Source organism: Piliocolobus tephrosceles, chromosome 10, assembly GCF_002776525.5.
Source record: "Piliocolobus tephrosceles isolate RC106 chromosome 10, ASM277652v3, whole genome shotgun sequence".
NCBI classification, from domain to species: Eukaryota; Metazoa; Chordata; class Mammalia; order Primates; family Cercopithecidae; genus Piliocolobus; species Piliocolobus tephrosceles.
In genome coordinates, this window is record NC_045443.1 from 104,034,659 (window position 1) to 104,049,010 (window position 14,352).

At 39.2% G+C, this 14,352-nt stretch overlaps 1 protein-coding gene across 3 annotated transcripts in view; it reads left to right on the forward strand.

Annotated features, from left to right (window-relative positions):
* The window catches only part of POLR3B (RNA polymerase III subunit B), a 134,273-nt gene that overhangs the window by 54,001 nt on the left and 65,920 nt on the right, over nucleotides 1-14,352 (forward strand). For 2 of the 3 annotated variants that reach the window (XR_002726770.1, XM_023194162.2), the window contains exons 13-16: nucleotides 5,667-5,828; nucleotides 8,765-8,965; nucleotides 10,816-10,978; nucleotides 12,216-12,369. Coding sequence is in view for 2 of the 3 variants with exons in the window: in XM_023194162.2 (XP_023049930.1) it covers nucleotides 5,667-5,828; nucleotides 8,765-8,965; nucleotides 10,816-10,978; nucleotides 12,216-12,369 (680 nt within the window). In the remaining variant the exon portion in view is untranslated. The remainder of the gene's footprint in view (nucleotides 1-5,666; nucleotides 5,829-8,764; nucleotides 8,966-10,815; nucleotides 10,979-12,215; nucleotides 12,370-14,352) is intronic. The other variant, XM_023194247.2, reaches the window with a different exon arrangement.

Sequence of the window (14,352 nt, forward strand, 5' to 3'; positions counted from 1 at the left end):
TGATCTCTGCTTACCACAACCTCCACCTCCTGGGTTTGGGCAATCCTCCTGCCTCAGCCTCCCAGGTAGCTGGGATTACAGGTGTGCACCACCACACCCAGCTAATTTTTATATTTTTAGTAGAGATGGGGTTTTGCCATGTTGGCCAGGCTGGTCTCGAACTCCTGACGTTAAGTGATCCACCCGTCTCGGCCTCCCAAAGTGCTAGGATTACAGGCATGAGCCACAGCACCCGGCCAACTTTATAGTATTTTAAAGTGCTACTAATTTGTGCTTTTAGTTGCCATCATTTGTCAACTTATCTTCCTTTTAATAGTGCTTGATATGGTTTGAATCTGTGTCCCCACCCAAATCTCATGTTGACATGCAATCCCCGATGCTGGAGGTGGGGCCTGGTGGGGGGTGATTGGATCATGGGGGTGGTTTTTAATGGTTTAGCACCATCCTTCTAGTGCCATTCTCTTGATAGAATTCTCATGAGATCTGGTTGCTTAAAAATGTGTAGCATCGCCCCCTTCTCCCTCTTCTTCCTGCTCTGACCGTATAAGACATGCTTGCTTCCCCCCTGCCTTCTGCCATAATTGTAAGCTTCCTGAGGCCTCCCCAGAAACTGAGCAGATGGCCAGCATCATGCTTCCTATACAGCCTGCTGAACCATGAATCAATTAAACCTCTTTTCTTTATAAAGTACACAGTCTCAGTTGTTTCTTTATAGCAAGGCAAGAACAGACTAATACAGTGCTCTTTATTTTTTAAACTTGTGTGTTTAGTATTTGTTCTTTTGTTCATCTGTAATGAGGTAAGGAATCCAATTTCATTTGTTTTCCAAATGGATAACTGGTTGTCCCAGCTCCATTTATTGTATAGTCTTTCATTTCCTCACTGATCCAAAATGCATCTCTATCATATAACGAGTTTTATTATATGTGCAGATCTTTTCTGGACTCTTTGGTCTATCCATTGGTCAGGTTGTCTATGTATGCATTAGTACTTTTACGTTTTTTAGGAGTGTCTTGGCTATTTCAGGGTCTTAGCTTTTCCATATAAATTTTAGAGTTATTTTGTCAATTTTCATCAAAATAAATCTTCTAGGGATTCTAATTGGCATTGCATTGGAACGATAGATCAATTTGGAAAAGATTCATAATCTTAAAATATGTAGACTTTTTATCCATGAATATTTTCCTTTCATTATTTTGGTTTTCTTTGGTGTTTTTCAATAAAGATTTGTAATTTGTTCATGAAGGTCTTGCACCTCTTTCAGATTTATTTCTAAGTTTTTTAAGGGTTTTTGGTTAACATTTTAAATAAAAATATTAATAACACTTTCCAAAATACACAAAAATAGAATAGTAAAATTTTACAAAAATAGAATAGTAAAATTAACTCCCATATATCTATCACAGACCTTCAACTGTTATCAGTGGAAGGCAATCTTGTTTCGTCTATACCCTTCTCAACTCTTTCCCCTCCCCTTATTCCCCAAATTGTGTTGTTTAAACAAATTGTAGCCATCAAATCATTTCATTATCTCAGCTGTCAAATAACATTCTGTAAATACTTAAAAATATGTCTCTAAAAGACATGACTAAAATTTTTCACACCTTAAAATTTTTCATACGTTTTCACACATTAAAATTTTTTAGATAGATGGATAGATAAGATAGGAAAGAATTTATTATGGGAATTGGCACTTGTGATTATGGAGACAGAGAGTCCCACAATGTGCTGTCTGCAATCTGGAGAACCGGAGAAGCTAGTGGTATAGTTTAGTCAAAGTCCAAGGGCCTGAGAACCAGGGAGGTGATGGTGTTTACTCTCAGACTGAGGCTGAACGACTGAGAACCTAGAGTTCTGATGTCCAAGGCCAGGAGAAGATGGGTGTCTCAGCTCCAGAAGAGATAGTAAATTTGCCTTTCTTCTGATTTTTTGTTCTATGACCTCAAAAGTTTGGATGATGCCCATTCACATTGGTTGAGGGCAGATCTTCCTTACTCAGCCCACTGATTGAAATGTCAATCTCTTCCAGAAACACCCCCAGAGACACACCCAGAAATAATGCTTTACCAACCTTGTGGGCATTCCGTAACCCAGTCAAGTCGACACCTAAAAATAACTATCACGTATCTTTATGGTGTTTTCTTTTTTTGAGACGGAGTCTTACTCTGTCGCCCAGGCTGGAGTGCAGTGGTACAATCTCGGCTCATTGCAACCTCTGCCTCCCAGGTTCAAGTAATTCTCCTACCTCGGCCTCCTGAGTAACTGGGATTATAGGCACCCGCCACCACACCCGGCTAATTTTTGTATTTTTAGTAGAGATGGGGTTTCACCATGTTGGTGAGGCTGGTCTCAAACTCCTGACCTCATGATCCGCCCGCCTTGGCCTCCCAAAGTGCTGGGATTACAGGCGTGAGCCACTGTGCCCAGCCCTCATGATGTCTTTTAACATATATATATATATATTCCTCTCCCTCCTAAATTTCTTATAAACCAGGAGTTAAATCTAGAGGATAAATGGTATTCCGGTTTTGGTTTGGTTTGGTTTGGTTTGGGACTAGAACACTTCATGGGTGGTGGGGGTATATCCTATCCTGTATGTCTATTTTATCCACTTTTTGTGCCATTGAAATTGATCATTGGGTTTAGGTGTTTGGGTCCCTGATTCATCCATTAAGCTCCCCATCAACTTTTCTCCTGATAGTTTTATTTAGCATCTGATGATGATCATTTCCTTTACTCATTATCTCATTAGGGCATGCAAAATAATGATATTCTAACATTTTCATCCTGGTCCATTTATTAGCTGGGATTTTTTAATAAAGAGTACTTTCATTGTCATCCCTTTCGTTACCCTGAAACATAATTTATGTGGGAAAGGCGGGGTAAATGCTTGCTACATTTTTTTTAAGCCTGTTTGCAGAATAATGATTTAGTTCTCTAATTTCCTCCAGAAGTGAATAGTGAAGGTTTTTTTTTTTTCTGAGTATTATTATAAACTTAGGAATTTTAACATTTTTACTTAAGTTTTAGATTAAGCTTCTCCATTTTCACAAATAAATAAATAAAAGCCTGCAAGCTTTTTCATTGAGATTGCATTTGAATTTGTAGGTCAGTATGGGGAGAACTGATATCTAAATAATATTTAGCTTTCCAAACATATCATCTCACCTATTGAAGTTTTCTTTAATTTCTTTCAGTAATTTTTAGTTGCTTTGTGTTTATTGGCCTTGTATCTTGCAAACTGGCTAAACACATCTACTATTTCTATTAAGGCTTTTTCTTAGATTCTTTTGGATTTTCTATGTGGATGAACATATTATCTGCAAGTAAAGACAGTTTTATTGCTTCTTTTCCAATATTTATATCTTTTATTTCTTTATTTTGTCCTATGGAACTGAATGGCACCTCCAATACAATGTTGAACAGGAGTGATGAGAATGGGCAATCTTTTCTTTTTCCCCCATTTTCTAAAGGAAAGCTTTCAGTTTCCTGCCCCTTCCCTGCAGTATCTGGCCCCTGCTGTGCATCAGTGCAGGATCTTTGCCCAACCAGGTTTCCTGCTCCTTCCCTAGGGAAAGATGCTTCTCCCTTCTCTTCCCTCTGGCATTGCACCTTTTCCTGAAATCGGAGGGTTTACTGGACCTCTTCCAGGGGGAGACTGTTGTTGCTAGTTACTGTAGGTGCAGAGCTTGTTGGGAGAGCAGGGGTGATTAGGGACAGATAGCTTTTGCTTCTATCCCTCTCTGACAGGAGGTCATTTTTGCCTCCTGGGACTTTGCTAGGCAGGACGGTGTCCTGCCCTCTTCCCAGGGACTTAGGTGTTGCTTCCTATGCAAGAAAGCCCAGGGAAGTAGGTAGGTAGGGTTTTATTGCCTGTGTTCCAACAAAGGGGTCTTTCTCAGGTCTTCTGCCTCACTGCAGCCTTTCATGAGCACTCCACAGAAAGGAACTCGTGAGTGGGTGTGAACACTTCTTGTGCCTGGGCTTCAGAAGAACTCGGAACTTGTGTGGCAGTCCACATTTGGCCTTTAAGAAGTCCTTAAAATTTTAGCTGATTCCTTCTATTACACTATTTGCATCCTAACTTTTCTTTAAAGTGTAACCACCTAATTGTACCTTCCTAAACAATGTAATGTAGTTGTGCTGGGTTTTGAACCTTATATAAATGGAATCGTGCCATATGTATATTGTTTTATGTCTGGTTTCTTTTGCTGAGTATTTGTTTTTAATACTCAGCCATGATTGTGGTTGGTGATTTTTTGTTCATTTTCATTGTTTTATAGTGTTTCATTATATGAGTATACCACAGTTTGTCTACATATTATCTGTATGGTTTCCAGATTTTAGCTGCTACAAATAGCTAGTATAAGTATCTTGAGTGCCTTCCTCCTGCCAGCAGCACTGGCATCTCCTGGGAGCTGCTTAGACATTCATATTCGTGGGCACTACCTTAGACCTACTGAGCTGGAAACTGTAAGGGTAGGGCCTGCAATTTGTATGCATGTGTGGTTTTTTGTTTTTGTTTTTTTTTTTTTTTTTTTGAGGTGGAGTCTCACTCTGTCACCCAGGCTGGAGTGCACTGGCGCGATCTCAGCTCACTGCAACCTCTGCCTCCCGGGTTCACGCCATTCTCCTGCCTCAGCTTCCCAAGTAGCTGGGACTACAGGCGCCTGCCACCGTGTCTGGCTAATTTTTTGTATTTTTAGTAGAGATGGGATTTCACCGTGGCCTCGATCTCCTGACCTCGTGATCCGCCCGCCTCAGCCTCCCAAAGTGCTGGGATTACAGGCATGAGCCACTGTGCCCGGCCTTTTTTTTTTTTTTAGACGGAGTCTCACTGTGTCCCCCAGGCTGGAGTGCAGTGGCACAATCTTGGCTCACTGCAACCTCTGCCTCCTGGGTTCAAGCGGTTCTCTGCCTCAGCTTCCCAAATAGCTGGGATTATAGGCGCCCACCACCATGCCTGGCTAATTTTTGTATTTTTAGTAGAGACAGGGTTTCACCATCTTGGCCAGGCTGGTCTTGAACTCCTGACCTCGTGATCAACTCACCTCAGCCTCCCAAAGTGATGGGATTACAGGCGTGAGCCACTGTACCCAGCTGCAATTTGTGTTTTAATAATCCCTCAGAGTGATTACTGTACATGCTAAAGTTTGAGAACCACTTCTATAGCAGGTATACCTAGGAGAGGAACTTTGGGCATAGGAATAGGTAGATAATGGCAAACTGTTTCCTAAGTGATTGTACCAATTTACACCTTTACCAATGATACAGGAAACATCTTGGGCATCTTCAGAGTTTTTAATAGTAATTCTCCCTCCACGTCCTTTTTGGTTTTAATGCATAACTTTATCTGTAAAATTAAAAATTAGGTCATTGGTCAATGAAATCTGAAAGTCTAGAAGTGACTGGTCTAAAGGAAATGTCTTTGAATGCAGTGAGTATGTCATCATCTTTGCTCTCATTTAAATGCCTAGCACAGCATTAAGCACATAGGAAATTATGTACATATCTGTCAAACTGAATTTGAAAATACCAATTTTTTTGTTTTAAGCAGTTCCTCCATCTTATTTTTAAAAAATCTTAAGATCTAAAGTTTATTAAAATAATCTAGCAGCGCTTTTTGAAAAATCACCATATACCTTTTTTTTTTTTTTTTTTTTTAGCTTTTATCTCTTCTTTTTGAAGACTTATTCAAAAAATTTAATTCTGAAATGAAAAAGATTGCTGACCAGGTGATTCCTAAGCAAAGAGCAGCCCAGTTTGATGTTGTCAAACACATGCGCCAAGACCAGATCACCAATGGCATGGTGAATGCTATTTCTACCGTAAGTCTTCAGTCACTCTTTTAGGGTCTTGTAATTTAGTTGTAAATCTATTTGGTAGAAGAAAAACTTAAAGTACTTTGAGAATCCAGGTGAAATATAGGAAGAAATGTTTACAAAGCACAAATTTCTACTTTGAAAGGAAGTCTGAAGTGTTTATTACTATAACTTTCCTGCCAAAGTATAGTTCCTGTTACATGAGGCAATAAGAAAATAGATACTCTTACACAGAGGAAAAATCTTCATTTAACTGTTAATAACTATTCTTTTAAAGAATACTTTCCCCCATTTTCTTCTGTAGTAAAATTGACACATTTCAGGCAGGTTTATTAATTATCAACCTTTTGTCCAAAATAATACAAAATGTTTCATTTCACAGGAGGTTTATATTCTTCGAAGACCTGTCAGCTGTTCCTCACATAAGCAATGAGTTCTGTGCTGGATGAATTCAGTTCTCGGCAGCAGCTGTGTAGTCAGGGTCTCGGGCTATTCAGAAAAGGTTATCAGATGGGTTTTTGCTTCCTTTCTTAAAGCGTAACAACTATAGGTCTATCTGATGAAGTCTGGTTCATGTTTTGCATGCCAGACATAAAATTAGTTTTATGGATGAGATTTTGCCCCAGCAAAGCGTAGTATAATCTACCATGTTGATTCCCTTAATGATGAAAGAGTGCAGACTTGCTTCAATACTTGACTTTAGAACTTTATAGTGGGTCTATGTGAGTGGCCCATACAGTGACAGCTACATCTAAATTTGAGGTGAACCAGGCCTTTGTCCCTATTTAGGCACATAAACTCTAGTGGCCCAAACTTGTCTGAGGTGGATCCCTGAGTATTTGAAGAGAATCTTCCAAAGAGTGCTTGAACACGCTTCTGTTAGAATTACTTTTCCTTGCTTCCTCGCCCATGATTTTCAGGTCAAAAGAGCTATTTTGAGTACTTCTTTTACCCCTAGAGGAAACTGCTTTACCTCCCTGACAGAACTGCTTATTACAAAAATCAGTAGCAGGCCTAGTTACAGGTGTGCCCCACTCTAGACAACAGAAAAAGATCAACCTTTAAAATTCTTAGTGTTGCTATTAGCAGAATGCTTTTACCAAATACATTTTTCTCAAAGGAGCATTTTTAGCCCTCTTGTCTGTTTCTCGTCTCTCCCTTTTGTAATACTCCTACAGAATACAAGAACAAATTCTCTTGCTGAACATCTTGGCTTCACTCCCATCTACTTGCTACTTGCCAACAGCTGCTGCCTTATTTTAGCTGTGTGCTGAATACTTATTTACCTTATTTACTCTTACTCTGTGGGCGTAAGTCAGTTTACTAGATTCATTCTGCCTCCAAGGATAAAAGGAGTTAATGAAATAAGTGATAATATGAGAGGTTAATTTGTGGGATATATATAGTTGCTCTGTTTCTTTGCCTTTTAATAGGTTTTCTTAGAGTTTAGCTCTTTCCCACGTTTCAGAAACTCAAGGTTCCAAAGTGATCGATCTTCACTATAATAGTGAGCAAACTGTACTTTGTGAGGGAGCTCCCCCAAAGTTGCACATTTTAATGCAAACAGATCACCTAATCTTTTCCTGAAACCTTAGCAGTTTTTCTGCTACAAGCGTTTTTAACCTGGGATCCATAAGAGTCCAAAAATGAATGTAAAATTTTTATTCATGTTTCTATGTGCATTTTCCTCAAGAGAACATTCCTAGCTTTTATTGGGTCCTCTGAGGAGGAATGAAGAACCATGGCAGGTGCAGTTTTTCTCTTTAGAATTAGAAAACTTGAGTCAACAATTTTGTTCACATCTTACTGTCTGCTTTGCTTTTTTTTTTTTTTTTTTTTTTTGAGACAGCGTCTTACTCCCAGGCTGGAGTACAGTGGTATGATCTCAGCTCCCTGCAGCCCCTGCCTTTTGGGCTCAAGTGATCCTTCCACCTCAGCCTCCCAAGTAGCTGGAAATACAGAAGTGCACCACCACACCCAGCTAGTTTTTGTATTCTTAGTAGAGATGAGGTTTTGCCATGTTGGCAGGTTGGTCTCAAACTCCTGAGCTCAAGTGATCCACCCACCTCGGCCTCCCAAAGTGCTGGAATTATGGGTGTGAGCCACCATGCCTGGCCTGCTTTGCTTTTTGGATGAATACTGTTTTCTACTGTTAATTCATGTTACCATGAATTTAAATTGCAAAAATTTCTAATCTTAATCTTTAAATTATTCTTGAGAATATTTTTAATGTATACAATTAATACAACTACAAAATAATACAACATATTTAATGCATAAGAAGATAAAGTAAACTTAATGTTCAAGATTTAGTTGATATGAATCTATTTTAATAATGACACAGTGGCCACAGAGAATATATGTTTCTTAATATAAATATATATACTATTTTTAGATTCCTTAAAACTTAACTAAGAAGCCTTCAGTTTGTTCATTATCCTAAGTAAATGATACCTGAGTTATTTTTCTGTTGCTGAATTTTCCTTTTCTTAAGACTAACTTTGGAAAACATCCAAATAGCACATTCCAACATGAAATGATCTCTTTGAGCTTCAAACTAGTTTTCCCTTAAATGCGTATAGAAATTGCTGGTGTTTTATCAGTTAGCTTATGACTTCCCATGGAAATCTGTGGTTGAACTGGCTCTTCATTATAGAATTAGTTCCTGAGAAGGTGATGGCTCTGGTGTGGTAAGTTTATGCATCGAACAATTCTGAGATGGTTGCTAGATACAGTAATGTTCATTATCTTCCTAGAAAACCCCAGCAAGTGACTTGACTAAATTTTCATTTTAATTATAACACTTTGATTTCTGAATATGTGTCATGGTTCTAATTTCGTAAGCATGAAGATCTTGTCATGAACTTCTTGGAGTGACTGCACAGTATCAGACAACATAGGATTGAGTTAGGAATAGTCTTACGTCTTTCATCTCTCTACAGGGAAATTGGTCTCTAAAGAGATTTAAAATGGACCGCCAGGGTGTAACCCAAGTGCTGTCTCGCTTGTCATATATATCCGCACTGGGCATGATGACAAGAATCTCTTCCCAGTTTGAAAAAACAAGAAAAGTGAGTGGTCCTCGCTCCCTCCAGCCATCTCAGTGGGGAATGCTTTGTCCTTCGGACACTCCTGAAGGAGAGGTAAGGAATCTGAGGAGTCTTGATGCTGTATCAGAGGCGATACATATGTCTGTGCATGGGGTGGGGTGGGGGTTCTGCTTCTGTTCCCATCTCCAGGCCATATCCTTTCTTTTGTCCGTCATTTATCTGGCAAAGAAATATTGACATGCTTGGGAGACTACTTTCGTATGATTCCAAAACTAGGACCTGCAGAAGCATTTGATTCTGTGTGTTAGCTAAAAGTAATACAGTCCATGTTTCTCTTGCTTATTTTAGTTTATCCCAGAATCAAACCATGCACAGAGGGGATAAGACTGTGAAGGCAGATTGAAAGACCTATCCCTTCTCATGCTCATGAGGGGCTCTTTTTTGAGCAGCTCCTTATTGACCTTAGTTAGGCTCAGTCACAGCCAATTAGGAGTATACAGTCCATGACCTAATACGGATTCTAACTCACTTATATTGGAAACACAAGCAATTGCCTAAACACCAAGCCAGGGAGTTTACATTGTTTTACTTCTGTAGCACCCACTACTCCCTGTGTCAGGGTCCTTTCTCCCTTGTGTTAACATTGTGAGTTTCACTTGTTTCTATTCCTTCTAAATTGTAAAATTCTGGAGGAAGGAAGGTTCACCATTGTATCTCAAGCTCCTAACATAGAGCCTTAGTTAGAGTAGAGGCCCCATGAATATATGCTGAATTAATAATTATGACAAGTAAAAGATGTAGGTTCCAAAGTGTAGGAATTTATCATTATTTGGAAAAGATGAAAATAGGAGTCTGTATAGAGCTGCGATTTTTAGAAACTATTTATCTAATTTATCTTAAACCATATGGAAATTGACACTAAAATTATCCAGTTTGTCAAATTTTGTATAATTTATACAACTTTGAAACATTTCATTTCCCAGAGATTGCTTCAGCTAACTTAAAAAAAAAAAAAAAAGTAGCTATTTTGTATGTTACTGCAGCAGATGGTTTTAAGACTTGAAGATACAATCTTACAAGTCACCTGTCTTAAGTATTTTTTTTCTATTTACTATATTCTATCCTTGTTGGTATTGTTGTTTTAGAACTGTACTGGGTTGCATAGATGTTTAAAAAGATTTATTTTCTTTTCATTTTGAAGTAATTTTAGATGTACAAAAAAGTGATGAAACTGGTACAAAAATTTTCCACAATCTTTCATCTAGATTCCCAACTGTGAACATCTTATGTAACCATAGCACTCTTATCAACCTCATGACATTGAACAATACTATAATCTATGGATCTTATTCAAATTTTGCCAGTTGTCCCACTGTTGTCTTTTTTCTGTTCCAGAATCACACATTATTTTTAGTTGTCATATCTCCTTGTCTCTTTTAATCTGAAAGAATTTTTCAGTCTTTATTTACCTTTAATGACCAAGAAACTTAAGGGTACTGGCCAGTTATTTTATACAGTCTCTCATTTCAGGCCAGAAATTTTATATTTTTATGTAGCTGCATTTATTACTGTTTTCCTTTACTTATTTTATACAGTTTCATCATAATGACTGTAATGTTCCGTTGTCTGGGAGTAATTGTTAATGTAGTCAATTTTGTTGGGCATTTATGATGCTGTCAACATTTACAATTACAAATAGTACCGTGCTGAGCATTTCTGTAGCTAAATCTGTTTTATATCCTTGCTTGTTATGAAGATAAATTTCTCTGGGTTAAGGGATATATATGTATTTTAAAGACACTTGTGTGAATCACCACAGTATCCCCTACAAAGTTGTACTGCTTTGCACTGCCGCCAGCAAAGTAGTGAGCTATTTTCAGATGCAAACTGTACTTTGTATTACTAATGTTCGTTCTTAGAAATGACTGTCTTTTGTTTTTTAGGCGTGTGGTTTGGTTAAAAACTTGGCCCTTATGACACACATCACAACTGATATGGAAGATGGACCCATTGTTAAATTAGCCAGTAACTTGGGAGTAGAAGATGTGAATTTATTATGTGGGGAAGAGCTCTCTTACCCAAATGTGTTTCTTGTCTTTCTTAATGGTGGGTATATTATGGAGACATCTTGGCCCTAGATAGTCTGTGAAGAGGGGGAGGGAGTCCATTATTATTCTGGTATTTAAAGCACAGATAGACTTTAATTCTGGGCCCAGGTTGACCTTCACTTAAAGGTAGAAAATACAGTGATAACAGAAATAGTTACTTTGTTGGCTGGGTTATCCAAGGTTCTGAGAGGATATAGCCATCAGAGCTAAAGGGTAACATTGCAGAAAGTGGCTGCTGTCTACCCTTTTGCAGTTGCTGACATATCCATAGTGGAATAAGGTTCAACATGGTATCTTTAAGTACAAGTTAAATATTGGAGTCATTCTGCAAAAATTATCAGATCAGCTCTTATAATGAATTGACTTTGTCTAGCCATCTGATAATCAGTATGTCAGCAGCCTGTGGTAAGAGGATCCCTCTCCTCTGGCTCACACTCCAGTTACTTCTTTCATATACCTCTTCCTCCCTCCTTCAAAGTCTTCCAGAGACTCAGCAGGAAGTGTGCTCTCTTCCTTTCTGCTTTTGATTTATTGCTGTGTGTGCCTGTCCTCTCACTAGTATGCTCCATGAGCTTATCCCTTATCACTTGTCTGTCCTCTCTTCCTCTCCCCCTTCTGCTCATTCTAGGAGGCATTAACTCTTTTTTATATGGGCTGGTGAGGAAGGGGTCAGAGCCTCAGCAGGGCTGTTAACTGACTACCTCATTCATTGTATCCCAGAGGCTAACACTGAGTGAGCTTTTACTCCGCACTTTACCCAGTGCCTCTTTGAATCCTCCCGCTAACCTTGGGAAGCAAAGTTCGTTTTCCCCATTTCACAGATGATGATTACAACAAGAAGCAGTTTAATAGTAGCAGTTAGTAGGTGCTAAGCAGAATTCTCAGTACTTTAAATGATCAGCTCGTTTAATCTTTACTATCACCCTGTGGAAGTGATGGAGCCAGTGTTTAAACCCAAGTGGTTTGGACCCAAGTTCATGCCCCAGCACTGTGCTGAAAGATGAGGAAAATGAAGCTGACTTTTCCAGTATTCCTCAGCCAGCATCTGGAAGGACTGGCCCTTAACCATTCCTCCTTTGTTGCTTCCCTGCAACCTTGTGGACTGGCTGCAGGTGTTAATAACAGTATTTTCAAATAACTGCTTAGTGCTGCTTACTATTTTTATTGGCGGATTTATTAAATCAGGTTGGGTTTATTTTTTATTTCTGTCTTACCTATTCTTTCTTTTTGCCTAGGTAACATCTTGGGTGTCATTCGCGACCACAAAAAGCTGGTGAATACATTTCGACTCATGAGAAGAGCAGGATATATCAATGAATTTGTTTCCATCTCAACAAATCTTACAGATCGATGTGTCTATATTTCTTCTGATGGAGGAAGGCTATGCAGGTATATGTTACTAAAAAGAGTTTTGAAGAATCTCTTTATATTTATTCTTGAAAGAAATAGACTGGTTTTTATTTATGAAACTGTTTTAACCTCCTTCGTTGTGGAGATAAATTTAATTCCATGAGCAAACACTTTATGAATATGCATATTAGGTACTGAGGATGCAAATTACTATGGGAGACAGAGTCTGCCCTCAGAGAGCTCAGTCTACCAGGAAAGGCAGAAAAAATGACTAATAACAATCATCTGTGCTAGTGGTTAATGCTAGCCACTATTTGTCATTTTAATGGAGGCACTATATGTGTAAGGCTTTAACTCCATTCAACCCTATGAGGTTGGATTATTCTTGTCATTTAACAAATGAGGAAACTGAGGTTCAGTGAGGCTGAGTAACTTATTGAAAACTAAAGAGTGGTGGAGTCTGTTTTTTATTTGAAAGTCCTTAGGATTCGTTTGATGCATGATTTTGCCCACTATAGTCTGTTGCTACAAACTGAGCTTTAAAGGATGAGTAGGATTGTGTTAACTTGGAGGTAGGTGGGGAGGAGAAAGGCTGAAACAAGGCAAGAATGAAAACATAGAGACATGAAGAAATAAAATAACACTAGGTCCAATGGAAAAGTAGGTTCCTTTTATTCATTCAGTAAGTATTTATTAAGGGCCTATTATGCACAGGTACTATCTAGGAGCTGGAGGTACAAAGATGAATGTGACATAGTGTCTGGTTTGAGGGGATATGCAGAGACATCAGCTGAGGACATTGCTTTGTTTCACAAGCCTTTTCTATTTTTTTTATTATTATTATTTTTTATTATACTTTAAGTTCTAGGGTACATGTGCATAACGTGCAGGTTAGATCATATGTATACTTGTGCCATGTTGGTGTGCTGCACCCATCAACTCGTCAGCACCACAAGCCTTTTCTAGCATTACCATAGTTATTCTGTGTATACCTCGGGTAGAGTTGAAGCACGAGGCAGTGAGCTAGCAGTAGCTGGAAGTCTGTCAGAGCTGGGAGAGTGACTGTCCAGCATCCATTCCTCCTTCATATGATACTACCTCATTCTCCTTTGAGGACTGCCCCTCCCCATTGGCAGGCTTCTTGGGATGGTCAGTCCAGTGCCCTCTTCTCTTCAGCCAGGGGTTGGGCATATGACCCAAATGAGGCCAGTCATACCCCCTCATCAGAGAATTTGAATCCCAGGTAAAATAAATCAAGGGAGGGAAGTGGTTGGACCTGATTCATTCTCCCAGTGCTGCATGCAAGAGACTGCTGGTTACACCTCATTTTCTGGATCCTTGGAATTGCTCTAGTTCCTTTTCTTTCTGAGGCTGAGCATTTCAGTTTTTTCGTTGATTCTTATCCTTCCATTAACTCTTTTTTATTTTTTATTTTTGAGACAGAGTCTCAGTTTGTCACCCAGGCTGGAGTGCAGTGGTACAATATTGTCTCACTGCAACCTCCGCCTCCCAGGTTCAAGCAATTGTTATGCCTCAGCCCCCCTCCCATCCCTGCCCCTCTGAGTAGCTGGGATTACAGGCACACACCACCGCCTCTGGCTAATTTTTTGTGTTATTAGTAGAGATGGGGTTTCACTGTGTTGGCCAGGCTGGTCTCGAACTCCTGGCCTCAAGTGATCCACCAACGTCAGTTTCCCAAAGTGCTGGGATTACAGGTATGATCCATCGCACCCAGCACCGGTAAATTCTTAATGCCTCCAGTAAACTTCATTTTTGCTTAAATTAGCCAGAACTGGTTTCTCTTCTTTGCAACCAAAGAATGGTTAGCTGATGATATACCTGTGTTTGAATCCTGACTTCCCACTTACTGAGTTGTGTGACTCTGAGTGTACTACTTCAGTCTCTCAGCCTTGGTTTCACTGGCTATAAAATGGAAACAATAATGCCTGCCTAAGATTGTCTTGAGAAGTAGTTGATATAAGGTGTGGTAAGTGCTCTGTAGAGTGCCAGGCACACATTAGG